Below are 15,644 nucleotides of genomic sequence, written 5' to 3' on the forward strand. Positions count from 1 at the left end.
CTAGTTCGAACTACCTAGTTCGTGCCCCGTGTAGCCGCGCGGCACAGGGTTCGAACGAGCGTGGTTTTAAAAATGGCGGCTCCCCGCTTATGCAAATGAAGCCTGGGAAATTCAAATCCCGGGTTTCGTTTGCAAGTGCGGTATGCCTACATTACCCCGCTAGTTCGAACTAGCGGGGTAGTGTAGACATACCCTAACAGACTAACTCGGCTACCCCCTGAAGCTCTTGAGGAGATGGTGATTTTCAGTAACCAAACACACACACACAAAAAGTAAAAAGAAATGAAAAGAATTTGAAGACTATCACCATTGTCACAGTAGAAGACAGTGTGAGGCTGAGACAATGGTCACAAAAACAGATTTTGCAGTGTTGTTGGTCTCAGGATATCAGACAAGATGGGTGAGGTAAAATCTTCTGTTGTACCACTTCTTTTGGTGAAAGAGAAAAGCTGTCAAGCTCTACAGAGCTCTTCTTCAGATCACCTGAGCTCTATGGAACGTGCTCTCTCATGAAAATAGATGTTCTAGAATTAAAATTTGTTAAGTGAATTAGGAGCACAGTAATAGTCATGCAATGTGCTTGGGGTTTGATGGTTTACAGGCAGACACAGGAGTGATATCTTTTTATTTGATAGCTCTGAAATTGTACATGCGAAGTTGCTAAATTATTTGCACCCAAGACTCATTCAGCAAAAGAAAAAGAAAAATATCTTTCATGTGAACATGTTGTAGCAAGGTGGGAGTGGGAAAGTTTCCTTGTCAATCCAGACAAGATAACACTAATTCTAGGTCCTAAGATTCTAGGGCTTTTGGGATTGGATAAAATGGTTTCCTTTCAAACCTTAACAGAACAAGCAGCCCAAGAACTAATACAGCATTTTCATGATGTGTTTTCATCAGTCCCAGGAAAAATTATTTCCCATCATCCAGAGGTAAAGCCAGTAAGGAAGACTTATGGGTGTAAGAAAAAAATGAAGGAAGCAGTTGCATGGGTAGCTTGAGAAATGCTCAAATTAGGTGTCTCAGAGGAGTCTCAAAGAGATTGGTAGAGTACTGTTGTATTGGTGCCCAAACCTGATGGGACAATACATTTGTCTTGATTTCCTTGGGATTAATGCTATTTCCCATTTGGATGCATACTTGTTTATTGTGCAGTATATTATTAGATCAGCTAGGGAGAGCTAAATATTTGTCAGACTTCAAGTTCAAGTGTGGAGGTGAAAGAGAGAAATAGCTTTCCAATCACTATACTTTAGGGCAGGGGTGGGAAAACTTTTTTTTGGGCCGGGGGCCTCTGACCCACAGAAAAATCAGTTGGGGCTGCACACAAATAAGAAGCAACTCCCCCCCCCCCAAAAAAAAACCAACAAAAACAAAACAATAAAAAAAACCCAAAACAACCCCGTCACTGACGTAGCCCCCAGCTGAGGAGAAAGATCCTTCTCTTTCACACCAGAGCCTAGGGGAGCCCAACCTAGTAGTTTCTGTGTGCTATCAGCCCTGCGGGGGCAAGAGTGAGGAGGGCAGCAGGGGGAGTGAGGGCTGGAGTGCCAATGTGGGCTCCCCAATGCTGGGGGAGGGGCGGTCTGAGCCTTGAAGGCTGCATCCAGGCAAGCAGGGGCCGCATCAGGCCTCCTGGTTTGAGTTTTCTCACCCCTGCTTTAGGTACATTCTGTCATTAGATTTTTTGACAAACTCTGACCATATGAAACCTTTCTAAATAACAAGCACATTTACCAGAGTGAGAATGAACGATTAACAGAATTCCAAACTCCAGGTTTCTCTAAAACTGATGCTCTGTATTTTCTACTTTCACATTTAGTAGGAGTTCATTTTCAGCAGAGAGAGATTAAAATTGTTGTTGATTTGCTGCCAACAAAGTCAAATGTGACTTAAAGTCATGAGGCTTCCCATAAACTGAAGAAAGATGAGCATTTGCTTTTGTTGTGAACCAGTGTAATTAAAGAAATATTTTACAATGTTCAAGCATTCAGTAAATAGCAGCTTTAAAGCCATTACCCCATATAGAAGACCAATCTGAACGAGGGAGGAGAACCTTATTAAAAAGAGAATTACAAAGATTATATATATATTAGATTGCTTATGCAAGGCAGGATTTTTCTGAGGAAGAAGAAAAATAGGGGGAAATGAAGCTATTTTAAACTCCTTATATCCCAGCAATAACTCAGACTCCTGCTTCACCATGCATAAATATTTCAAGACTGCAAGATAAGAAATCCAGCGAGGAAAAACAAAGTGCACAGAACTTGCTTCTGTAGAAATTCTTTTCACTCTTGCTGGACCCCTTTGCTCTTAATTCTCTAGACAGCTTCCATAATAAACAAAGGTTGATACCGTTTTCTACACACCCCAGCTCGCTTTCAAAAGGTCATTCTAAATACACATTTTGTAAATAATGCTTAAACTCTTAACTAAAAATAATTCTGGAGCAGAGCACTAGGATTTGCTAGGTGTTTCTGTAGTAGTAGATTTCTAAGAGGTATCTCACATATAGGGCTGTTCCAAACAATATTGTTATCTGAGGCTGTCAGTATTCAGTACTACATAAAATCCTGGTTTTGTTGGACACTGGAGCATACCATGGAGACAAAAGGCTGCAATACACAGAACTAATTATTCTTGTAATTTTCCTGAGAGATTAATATTAAAGAGGCAACAGCCAAGGAAAAATAAAAGCAGAAGACACAGCAGGCTCTGATTTCTGTTCTAGTGTTTGGAAAAACTCCAGCTGTTAACAGTTTGTGTCTTCTGGGTGATTTTTTCTAGTTCAATTTAGCAATGGGTCTACTGTCATTCAGTAGATTTCTGTGTGCAGAACATCTGATAATGGTATGTTCTGGAGAAGCAGTACAGGTAGATTTATGGTCCCATTAGCATGTTGTAAGCCAGGTTTCTCCATTTGCTGCAGTTACTGTTTGGGCATGGCAAAGTCCCAAGCTGTCTCCTGAGCGCATTTCCACATTGCCCTCATGAGTCGTGTAAATCCCATGTCTTTGGGCTTCTCCAAGCCTCTCATAAGCCGCTGTTTCATAATGGCAACAAATTCCTTGTTGCTCAGTTCTCCATTCCCTAAGGGAAGAAGAAGAGAAATGTTCAGTAACAAAGTACAAAAATGAAAAGCCCAGAAACCTTTGGAGGGTAGTACCAAAAGCTTGTTTTTCTTTACAGTAGAGAAAGAGAGTGGTTCATGTTTTCCATGAATTTCCTAACAGGTCAGGCCATGAAAAGTGCTGGAAGCAATGTACCAATTTAAAGATATATTTGAAGTTGACGTTGATTAAGAAGGGCATTTCAGAGTGGCTGAAACCACTGTATTCCTGGTGTCAGAACAGCGCTGATTTTCAGCACAGTGGCATCTCCCAGCAGGAAGCTGGAAATTGCAAATTGTAAACTAACTTCAATTTTATATGAAATTCATATTTTGCAACATGAGAAAAATGCTTTGCCCCAGGGGATCATTTCAGGACAATCAACTGAGACAAATAATTGGAGATTTAATTTTCACAGTACTATTATATCACCAATTACAATTCTGCATCCTTTCTGGATAAGGCCCAATTACTAATAGAAACAATAACTGCTTTTATCAAAATGCTTAATGCTCCTGATTGCAATCAATCACAAAGTATGTCACAATGTTCTTAAACCAAAATGCATGACAGCAGAAGCTGTTATATTTCCATTCTATGACCCGTTCAAGAACTTAGTTTTCAAGCTAGAGTTGGACTTATCTGGTGCAAGTTGGACCTCTTCAGTCCGGCATCATTGGGACCTGACTGGTCTCAAACAAGAGAATTTGTCAGACCAGGGGAGGTCTCCTGACACCGGCCCCCAAGCCCATCACCTGCTGCTGGCAGGCTACCCCAGCAGTCAATCCTGCCTTGCCCACCATTCCCTCCAACCTAGCTGGGCTGCTTGCCCAGCTACTGCTGGCTCCCTGGGTAGCACAAGTTCCAGCTCCTGCCGTGGGGCTTCGCTCCTGTGCAGCCGGAAGCAATTGCAGGGCTGGGGCTCTGACCCTGGCCCTGTGCAACCCCAGTACAGGCACCGCACAGCTGGGGACAGCTGTGGGGCTCTGGCTCTGGCCCCGCACTCCTGGGGGCTGCTGGAGGGCTCCGGCCCCAGTCCCGCTCTACCCTCAGCTGGGCTGCCAACATTGATGTCCTGCCTAACTGGCCCTCCTGCCCTTAGGCCCCCGGGCTCTCTGCTCCAGAAGCATCCATGGCCCTGCCAGACCATGGATGTTGCTGGACCAGAGTCCCAGATTTTGGAAGTACAACCTGTATTTTCATAGCAACAAGGAAAATTTCACATGTTGGTCAGACATTGAATGTTGGCATTGGTGAGACTCAGAGGTGGCAAAAATCCAGTGGATCATAACAGAGCCCCATCTGTGATCATTTATAATTTGGTAGATTTTTTTTATCCCTATATCAAGCAGCACATGGCAACATCTGACTGTTACTTGGAGCAGCAAATCCTGGAACCCACAAGGGGAGAAGTAATTTTTATATAGTCCTAAATGATGCACAGAATCTGGTCCAAGAGGTGAACCACTCAGCAATAGTGACCAGGATGTAATTAAAATTTACCATTCTAGTAGGGGGAAAATATCAAAGAAACCCATCATAGCAGCATTTAACTTCACAAAAGGAAACCACACAAAAATGAGGAAGCTAGTTAAATGGAAATGAAAAGGAATAATCCCAAGAGAGAAATGTCTGCAAACTTCATGGAAATATTTCAAAACAACATAGTAAGAGGGTCAAATTAAATGTGTACCACAAATTAAAAAAAAAAAAAAATCAGTAAGACAACAAACCAAAATTCCACCATGGCTAAATAACAGAACATGAGGGATCAAAGACAAAAAGAACTTTAAAAATTCGAAGTCAAATCCAAATGAGGAAGATAAAAAGAAGCATAAATTCCACCAAGTCACATATAAAAGTTTAATTAGACAGGCCAAAAATGAATTTGAAGAGCAACTAGTGAAAGACACAAACTAAGAGCAAATTTGTTTTAACTACCTCAGAAGCAGGATGCCTGCCAGTCAGGGGGACCACTGGAGAACTGAAGTGCTAAAGGAGCACTCAAGGAAGACAAGGACATTGTGGAGAAGCTAAATTAATCAACCGAATCAGTCTTCACTGCAGAGGATGTGAAAGCGATTCCTACCCCAAAACCATCCTTTTTAGATGATAAATCTTGGGAACTGTCCCAGACTGAAGTATCAATAGAGGTGGTTTTGGAACAAATTGATAAATTAGACAGCAATGAGTTACCAGGACTAAAAAGTTCTGAAGGAACTCAAATATGAAACTACTAACTGTGCTATATATATATAACTTAGTGCTTAAACCAGCCTCTGAACCAAATGTCTGGCAGATAGCTAACATGATGTTGATTTTTAAATATGGTTCCAGAGGCGATACTGACAGGTACAGGCCAGTAAGCCTAATTTCAGTATCAGGCAAACTTGTTGAAACTAATCAGTCACATAGATGAACATGATATAGTTAGTAAAAATCAACATGGTTTTTCTAAAAAGAAATCATGCCTTACCAATTTATTAGAATTCTTTGGGGATGTGGTCAAACATGTGGACAAAATTGATCTGGGGGGATATAGTATATTTGGACTTTTCCAAAGCCTTTGACAATGTCCCTCATCAAAGGCTCAGATCAAAGTAGTGGTCACCAACCAGTAGATCGGGATCTGCCAGTAGATCTTGGAGCCTTTGACAGGGGATCCTGACTGGTTTGGCTGGGAAGCTATCAGTGAGTTGCCCCTCCACCCACTGTCATGCTGCCCCTTGGGAGCCTCCTGCTTGCTGTGCAGTGTGTGTGTGTGTGGGGGGGGGGGGGGGGATAGGGTGGGGGGGGCGCTGATGTCAGGGTGCCCTCCTCCGCCCACTCCTGTACCCTGTCTCCACACAGGGAGAAGGGGATGGAGGGAGCTTGGCAGTGCAAATCTCTGTCACTCACACACACTGTGTGTTGCTGTCATTCTCACAAACACACATTGTCCTTCCCTCTCATCTCCTGACCCAACACATACATGGGGGTAGTTGTTACTTTTACTACTTGCAAAGTGTTTTATTTTTTGTTTTTGACTGACCTGTGCATTTCATAACTTTCATTTCTCTTACGCTTAAATTTAATTCTTTGAGCAATGCGTTCTAAAATGCCGAACCTGTCAAATCTGGAGTAACTATCCCTGTGATAATTATGCTCCTGGAAGTGCCTGGCATGTCCCTGCAGCCCCTGAGGGAGTCAGAGCAGGGGGTCCCCAATTGCAGTCCTGGTCTATGGATGCTGCTCTTGCAGCTCCCACCGATCAATAATGGAGAACTGAGGCCAGTGGGGTTGGGGCCTCTAGATGGGGGGCAGCATGTAGAACCACTGCTGTACATGCCACTTGCTTCAGGGCCAGAGCAGGAGTAAGTCTGCCTTACCACTGCTGCTCCATCCCTGGGGCAGCTGTCGGGTCACTCCCCAGGGTGGATGGGTGATTCTCAAGCCCAAAGCCCTGCCCTCCCCAGGCAAATGCCCTATCCCCTAGTCTAGTGTTTCTCAACTTTTTTTTAAAAAATAAAGTATCCCTTTAAAAAAAATTATAAGTACCCCCAGTACCTACATTTTTCAGACACACAATTTTTTTTCTACCATTGCAACACATTTGTTTAAACAACTTAATTGTAGCAGAGTAGATGATGAAATTTTTGAGGGGTGTAAAAAGTACAAAAATGATCAAGTGCTTACTGTAAAACTTCAAAGAAAAATTCAGTTTTCTCCACATTTCAGTTGTTATACTCCCCCCGACTTCTCTTGAGTACCCCTAACACTACTTGTACCACTGGTTGAGAAACACTGTGCTGGTCCACTCCAGAACCCACCCCACCTCCTGAGGGTCCCTTATCCTGCTTTCCTAATGCAGGAGCCAGCTCCATCTCTAGGGCAGCCTGTGTTGGTTACCTGGCTGCTGCTTGGGTGGGATTGAACCCACCATTCTGTGCTCCAGAGTCTGATTCCTATCCCTAGTTCACTGGAGATCCCACTCCACTGCCCTACTTTCAGCAGGTCCTTTATCTTGCATTCCTAATGCAGGAGCCATGGCCATCCCTGGGACAGCCTGTGTTGGTTATACCGCCGCTCCTAGGATGGGCAGGGGCAGGACTTGACCCCACCACTCTGTGCTTCGCAAGCAAATGCCCTATCCTCTAGTCCACCCTCTGCCCTATCTGCAGGGTGTCCCCTCCCACACTCTGAACCCTTTAGCCCAAGGCCAGAGCCTGCATCCAACCTGCTACCCCAGCCTGGTGAAAGTGAAAGTGAATGAGATTTGGAGAGGAAGGAGGATGGAGCGAGCAGGGCGAGGCCCCAGAGAAGGGGTGGAATGGGCAGGGCCTCAGAGAAGGGGGAAGGAAGCAGGGCAAGGGTATTTGGGTTTGAGGTAGATCTTACATTGCACTTAAACTGAAAAAGTGATCTTGTGGTTAAAAAGGTTGGAGACCCCTGGATTAAAGGGAAGGTCCTCTTGTGGTTAAGTGACAGGAAACTGTGAGTTTTCACATTGAGAGAGAGGTAAATAGCAGGATCTGTACTGAGGCCAGTGCTGTTCAACATATTCTTAAAAGATTAGAAAAAGGGGTAAACAATGAGGTGGCAATGTTTGCAGACAGTACAAAATTACTCAAGATATTTAAGTCCAAAGCTGACTATGAAGAGTTACAAACAGCTTTCTCTAAACTGCTATGATGAGGGTTTGACTTCAGCAGACTAACACAATGAAACCTTAGGTACAAGCTGAAACTCCAGCCTCTGAACCTTGGTACTGAACCACACACAGAACTGGCACTTGGGATCTTAGATGGAAAAATGAACAAGGAGAGATCTGCCAAGATGGGAGACTTATCAAAAGAAATATGGAAGATAAAAAAAGGATAATTACAACAAAACTGAAACTTTATAAAGTTAGAAGTGGAGATGTGGGTATTGTGAACATGGAAACTCGAGAGGACTTTTTTGCACTGCAGTAATTTAAAAAGCGTCACAATCTTTGAGAAAGATAATTTTAAAAACTTCCTAGAGGTGAACTCATTTTGGCAAGTTTTAGTCAATAGCCAATTTTTATGGGTAATTTACAATCCCTGCAATTTGTACTGAAAATACGGAGAGACTCAGAAAGGAATATTCTCAGATTCAGATACACAACATGATGCATTGCCTTTGTCTTCGAATGAATTGGAATATATTTCGGTCTCTAAAAAGCTTGTCTAGTTTACTATCAATTTTGTAGGCATACGTTTGTTTCCCCAAGTTTCCTTTCTCTTGACAAGGAAAGAAGAAAGGATTCTTGACAGTTCTATGCCCAGTGCTTCTTCCCACTTCATGTCTGTCATTCAGACTCTTGCTCAAGAGACAGCCTGTCTCTTCCTAATTGTATTTTTGCTATAGAGTCTGTCCCTTGCCCACTCTGCATGTAAATCAAGAAATACTCCAAGGAAGCAAAGCTTTGAGGCCATCCTGATTTAAAAAGCTCTAACAAACAGTTTTTGTTTTAAATAATCTGGCTACAGGTACTTAGTCCAATTTCCTGTGGCTTTAATGATGCGCTGGCAGAGAAGCCCAATAAAATCCATGGTACAGGATATTATTGATTCAGACTGGTTTCAAGAGGCTTGAAAATGACTTTTGGAAATACAACTCTCTGAACAAAGTACTCCCATGTGCTTTCTGCACTTTGTGTACATAAATACAAGGAACTAGAAAACTTCCATAATTATGCCTAAAACAGGGTCTCATTGCTAACTTTATTTTCTGCTCTTTGTGTTGATTTATAACAATCCTTTTGTCTACCTGAAGTTCACCTTTTAATCAAATATTACCATCTTTATCTTCTATATTATCTGATAGAAAGACAACCACATAACTATGTCTAGTATGAAACTGTGTAATCTCATTTAAGACCACAAAAGTCTCATTTTCTTAGCACTTCCTCCCTGCCCCCACCCCATCAGGACTAGCTACCATGTTAAGGAAATAAACTGGTGACTTCATTTTTAAGGTATGAGCTGATCAATTCCTCCGATGTATTTTAGAACAAAACAGGTAACATCTTGCTGGCAGACAATAGGAGCATATTTATATATTTAATGAATTAATAATTTGTATTTTAGGTGGGTTTTCTGTTTTGTTTGTGCCCAAAGGCAAATCAGGGTCATGAAATTCCAGCAAAGTATCAAGAGAAGAGCAAAATTTTCCCTATGGCTCTACATATTTAGAAAAGTCTGTATACATAGGCTAAATGAAACAGAAGAGATCTGTGTCTGCTTTTATGCTATATTCCTATCTTTGAAGAGATGTCTCTAACAGCAACAGTCATTTCTTCTAAAGATTTGGTATCAAAACATTAAACAGAATCTCCTCTGAGAGTATGCAAATGGAAACCATTTGGATGCATTTCAATTCACTCTAATTACAGATCAAAATATCTGCCTTGCAGATCCACTTACGAATTGCTATTGAACTACTTAGGAAAAATGTGATTCAACCTTCTTTCACCAAAGTTACAAGGAAGAATGTGAAGCTGGAAGCAAGAGAGGATATAGAGGGACACACTTGCAAAGAGGAATATTTTGTGCATTTATAGTTTAAGCAACAGTGAACAAAAAAATATATATTCGCACATATGCCGTATCAGAGAATAGACAACATATCAAAAAGGGTGATATCACAGTCTCCTGGATATCTTTAGATAGTGAGCACATTTACCCTTTTGAGGACACAATAAACGTACTCTATATTAAAAGAAAACAAACAAAAAGTAATGAATCATTATTATACAAATATTTGAAACAAAAGCACCTGATTTACCAATGAATAACTAGAGATACAGTGAATTTTCCTGGGTTATATTCTTGGCTCTGCCAATGATTTGCCCTATGGATTTACTAAACTCAGTTTCCCCAGATGTATAATAACGATAACTCTTATTTACTATTATGTACCTCAAAGAAATACTATGATAACTGTACTCTGAAAATGTAAAATGCCATGTAAGTGCTAATTACATAAGGAAGGTATATTTTGTGACAGTGTTGTCAAGAAGCTGGAATGATTGTGAGTTGGCTCATCAGCTTCTCCAGTTGAGCAGTAGTATTTGATAAGAACAGCCATACTAAGTCAGACAAATGGTCATCTAGCCCAGTGTCTTCCAACAGTGGCCAGCGGCAGATGCTTCACAGGGAATAAATAGAAGAGGTAATCACTAAGGGTACGTCTAGACTACCGCGTTTTGTCGACGGAAGTTTTGTCGACAGATACTGTCGACAAAACTTCCGTCGACAAAGAGCGTCCAGACACATTGAGTTCTGTCGACAAAGCAAGCTGCTTTGTCGACAGAACTCTGTAGTCTGGACGCAGTGTTACAGGCAATAACACCTTCTGTCGACAGAGTTCTGTTGACAGAAGGTGTTATGCCTTGTAAAATGAGGTATACCAGCGTCGACAAAACTGCTGAGTTCTGTCGACGTTATGTCGACAGAACTCAGCGGTAGTGTAGACGCTGGTATAGTTTTGTCGACAAAAGTCCACTTTTGTCGACAAAACTAGGTAGTCTAGACACACCCTAAGTGATCCATCCATCCCATCATCCATTCCCAACTTCTGGCTTGATTTCCAGCCATAATGTCATAGAAAAGTGCAACATCTCAGGATCATAAGCTGGTTAAACAAAGTACCCAATATATTCACTGACGGGCTGCAAATGAACTTCCATATTCAGAGTTACATTGTCATGAAGTAGTCAGTCTTACTGGTCTCATTACAAATGGCACTAAGTTCTGGCTTGCCGCACATTATGCAGACATGATCACAGTGAATCTGTAGTTAAGTATATTCACTTTCACAGTGCAAGAACGACTAACACTCATTACTTATTCCACAAAATGCCATTGCCCAGAGGATGCTCTGTGGTTTGCAAAATCCAATTATTACCAAAATGTCATGTTTTACTTGAGTATTTGAAGGGCTGGCATATATACTGCAGTTTTGAATGTTTCTGTTACTCTTCACAGAGAAGAACATACAACCCTAAGTTTCTGTCCACAAGAGAAAAATTAAACTAGTTAGTGGGATATTGAAAACCAGCACTGCAGGAATATCATCCTTACTTATGAGATCGCAAACCTAATTCAGCATGACAGAGTATGGTTCTTAGTTTCTTTAATTGAACTTTGGTTCTGCTCGTAAGGGCCCAGTGTATCTATTTACTGAGTTGTCCACTGAGTTAACCACTACTTACTAATTCAGTGTCCCTGCTGGAGGAGTTCTGATCTCTTCCACTTCAATTTTTCAGTTCCCACTTTTGAGACCTGCACTGTATTCATCATCCTGTTTGGCTGGAGACTCCCTTCTGAGCTTCATGATTTTCCTCATTAATCAACCTGAAATTGCTTCTGAGTGACAAGGGCAGGCCAGAAAAAGCAAACTACTGGGAATAAATTCCAAGCTTCTTGCTTGGCAATGCACATTGCTATCATTAATTAGCTAGTGTAAATGTAAAATACTGTTAGTGCTAAATATTCTTATTGCCAACAATAGGCCATAATTGCTACTTTTGTTAAACAAATGGTGTTTCTGGGAGCAGAGGATAGTCTCCTTTCTCTCTGCAGTGAGCTATTCAAACTCTTAAGTTAGACATATGAAAACTCTCAGAGAACACTGAATGCCATTAACGAAACCCTCTGGAAAGATATGAGCTTTTAAAACAGACCACAACACAAACAGCAAACTATAATACAGTGTGAAGGGAACAGCAAATACCACCATGAAATGGGTAACAATGCCATGGAAGCCTGAAGTCTATCAGTATTTTCATGATATTGATAAACTGGAGAGCAGAAATGAAAACAACAGATAAAAAGCCAATTGGACTGGGGGAGAAAAAAATCTCAATCTCATTCATTTTGACTGCCTCTTTTTATTGTGTTTTAATATTTCTCTACATTATAATTTGTAAAGTGGGGAACAATAGGAGAGTGCTCTGGTGCTGATAAAAGGTTTGTCAGATACAATCCAACTCATCCCTTGAAAATATTATTGAAATGTACAAATATAATATTTAGTTTTTATAACCTAATTCTTTTAAGTTTTTTTTTAAATACAAATAAACTACAAAACACACATGCTGGGAATATGAAAAGGTCAGACTAATTTATAGTAAATTAAAACCACTCACCATCACAATCAAAAAGTGCAAACACCACATCACATACATGGTCTGAGAGCTCCACCTTTGCCACTGTCCTGGCTACTTGCTGCATGGTGACTGAAATAAAATAAGGATACATTAGTAATAGAATGCAGTAATCTTTCATCTTCCACAGGAAATAGCGTTTTACAAAAAGCTATCATCCAAAGTATTTTTCTGAGGATGTTTTAAATTAAATTTTTTCTCCAATCTGTTCAACTCTCACCTTGAAATCAATCTCCTTAAAAGATCTGTGTTCCTACACTATTCAGGCACAGTGCTTTGTTGTCATAGGCTATGACTACACAGCAGCGTTATTTCAGAATAACTGATGTTATTACAAAATAACAAGGAGCATGTCAACATTACAAGCCATTATTTCGAAATAACGTCAAGCTGGAGGACATCTTACTCTGACTCCTGTAACCTTCATTTTCTGAGGAGTAACGGAAGTCAAAAGAAGAGTGCTCTTCCTTCGACTTCCTGCTGCACAGATAGCGCCAAAAGCTGAGTTAAGCTATTTTGACTTAAGCTATACGATTGATGTAGCTCAAGTTGCGTACCTTAATTCGACTTTAGCCCTGCTGTGTAGACATACCCACAGGGATGCTGATGAATCTTGAAATGTTGCTATTATTTTTACTGAAGCAAAAGCATTAATCACTGATTTTGTAAACATAAAAGAAAACCACCCACCCTCCAAAAGTACTGCTTCTTCTTTGTTTGCATATTCTATGTAACTTGAAATGTGGATCTTTTAACTTTTTGCTCCTTGAAATGAGATGAACGCATCAGAATGAAAGCAAATTCTCCACATATATATTCCCACCTAAACCTGCTCACAGGTCTTTATTCCTTGCATGGTCAATAAAAAGGCTATTTTTCCCCAGTGTTGAAAAAAACATATGAATTGTCATCTTTGCAACACTGGGTTCCTGAAGACTGAATACTGTTTTCCTTTTAAGCAGTCCATAACCAATACAAACTCCGAAAAGCCAGTTCCAGCATCTGTGAAAATTATAGGCTTTATAGAGGTGTGTAATATTAAACTTGCAACATGAAGTAATGAGAGCTCATGGCAAGGTTAGTGGCATCTCAGTCTAAAGATTGAGTTCAGGCCCCAACTGAAAAGCCATTTGGTAGTTTCATCAGAGTTCCTAGTGGCCAGCAATCCATGTCACAACACACAAAATTCAGCATGGCTGCTATAGTAGTTCCTGCTGTACAAAAAATCAATGGCTTAGCATAATATATAACTATTATACAATCACACTGGTTGCATTCAGCTACCTCCATTTTCTCTTTTGGGGCTGATAACTAGATTATAGAAGACAAAGTGGGGAGGATTAAGTGGTGGTTATTTGTACAGTCTTATGCTGATATTTATTATGATTTGTTTTCCAATTCTAATTTAAAAAAGTAACAGTACAAAAGAAGTGACTAGGAGTGATGCAGGTTAGGAATGAAGAACACTGACATGGTTTTGGTTTCCCTTTATTTTAAAAGGATGGGTTTAATTATCATTGTTATTTTAATTTGTTATTATGTTGTACAGAAAAGGAGGTTACTCACCTCCTGTAACTGACGATCTTTGAGATGAGCATCCCTGGGGAGCCTCTGGACGGAGTTTCTTGAAATAGTGTCTGAGGGGACCACGCATGCACGGCACATGGAGCGTGTGGGCTCCCTCAGTAGCTATGTGCACACAGCCTCCCCCTTCCAGTCCCTTCTCTATCCGGAACTGGTGGAGGAGCGTAATTTACATGATTGCTTTTTTTTGTTAAAGTTTCCGAAGTAGAGGGGAGGAAGGGAGGGTAGTAGAGCACCCTCAGGGATGCTCATCTCGAAGAATCTCAGTTACAGGAGTTAAGTAACCTCTTTTTCTTCTTCAAGAGGCGTCCCTGGGGGGTGCTCCACATCAGGTGACTACAAGCAGTCTATCTTATGGAAGTAGGGACTTCGGTTCCGGTAAGTATGCTGTTTGGAAGACAGCTTTTGCTACTTCAGTGTGTCGTAAAGGACCAGGAGCAACGGAGTAATGTTTTGTGAAGGTGTGATCCGAGGACTATGTTGCCACCGTGCAAATGTCCTCCAGTGGAACTTTCCTGAGGTATGCGACCGAGGTTGCCACTGCTCTTGTAGGGTATGTCTAGACTACATGGCTCTGTCGACGGAGCCATGTAGATGAGTTTACTAGACATAGGAAAATGAAGCGGTGATTTAAATAATCGCTGCTTCATTTACATCAAAATGGCCGCCGCGCTGTGCGGATCAGCTGTTTGGCAGCACAGCAGGGCAGTCTGGACGCGCCGTGGTCGACAAGGGAAGCCTTTGTCGATCACTCTGGTATGCCTCGTGAAATGAGGTTGACGTCAACAGAGCCATGTAGTCTAGACATACCCGTAGAGTGCGCTCGGATTGGAGCAGGTGGAGGTAAGTCATTAAGTGAGTAGCATATATTGATGCATTTCAAGATCCAATGGGATAGTCTTTGTGATATTTTCTTCCCCATGTTATGGTTTGCAATGGAAACAAACATATGTGGGGAGGATCTGAATGACTTTGTTCTGTCAATATAGAAGGAGAGAACTCTCTTGACATTGAGTGTGCACATCTGTGCTTCAAAGGCATTGGCATGGGGCTTTGGGAAAAACACAGGTAGGTGTATTGTCTGGTTGATGTGAAAGGCTGTGTGGACCTTAGGTAAAAATTTGGGGTGCAGCCGCATATATACTCTGTCTTTAAGAAAAATGGTAAAGGGTGGACCAGACATAAGCATGGCCAGTTCACTTACTCTGCACGCTGAAGTAATAGCCTCTAGGAACGTTTTGAGCGTTAAGTGGAGCAAGGAGCATGTGGCCATAAGTTCAAAGAGTTGTATTGTTAATGTTGTTGATACTAGGTGGAGGTCCCATGGTTCTTGTGGGGGAGACACGTCAGGGTATAGAGCTTGTAGAAGACCCTTCAAAAAGTGTTTAGTTGTGGGGTGTGCAAATAAAGTGGTGTCATCCAGTGGTGCATGGAATGTGGTTATAGCTGCTAGGTGCACTCTAATTGAGGCTAAGGAGAGTTGAGATTGTTTTAGGTGCAGTAAATATTCCAGGATTACCTGGAGTGGGGCTGTTTGCGGTGATATATTGCGCTCACTGGCCCAGTGTGTAAAACACATCCATTTACTGATGTATGTTTTCCTTGTTGCAGGAGCTCTGCTGTGCAGGAGAACCTCATGGACTTGGTGGGAACACTATGCTAGTGAACCACTGAGGTGCCATGCTTTTAGATGGAGCATCAGGAGTTCAGGGTGAGGTGTCCTGATTTGTGGGTGATAGAGGATGTGAGGTCCTTGCGGTAGCAAGATTGAATGGCTG

General features: G+C 41.5%; 1 protein-coding gene across 3 annotated transcripts in view; it reads right to left on the reverse strand.

The window, feature by feature from the left end:
* Positions 1-608: 608 nt before the first annotated feature.
* MICU1 (mitochondrial calcium uptake 1) overlaps positions 609-15,644 on the reverse strand; it is a 221,071-nt gene continuing 206,035 nt past the window's right edge. For all 3 annotated transcript variants that reach the window (XM_075935002.1, XM_075935003.1, XM_075935004.1), the window contains 2 exons: positions 12,265-12,354; positions 609-3,090 (listed from right to left, as the gene is read on the reverse strand). In XM_075935002.1, coding sequence (XP_075791117.1) covers positions 2,930-3,090; positions 12,265-12,354 — 251 coding nt within the window. In that variant the 3' untranslated portion in view covers positions 609-2,929. The remainder of the gene's footprint in view (positions 3,091-12,264; positions 12,355-15,644) is intronic.

This window comes from Pelodiscus sinensis, chromosome 8 (assembly GCF_049634645.1).
Source record: "Pelodiscus sinensis isolate JC-2024 chromosome 8, ASM4963464v1, whole genome shotgun sequence".
Taxonomy (NCBI): Eukaryota; Metazoa; Chordata; order Testudines; family Trionychidae; genus Pelodiscus; species Pelodiscus sinensis.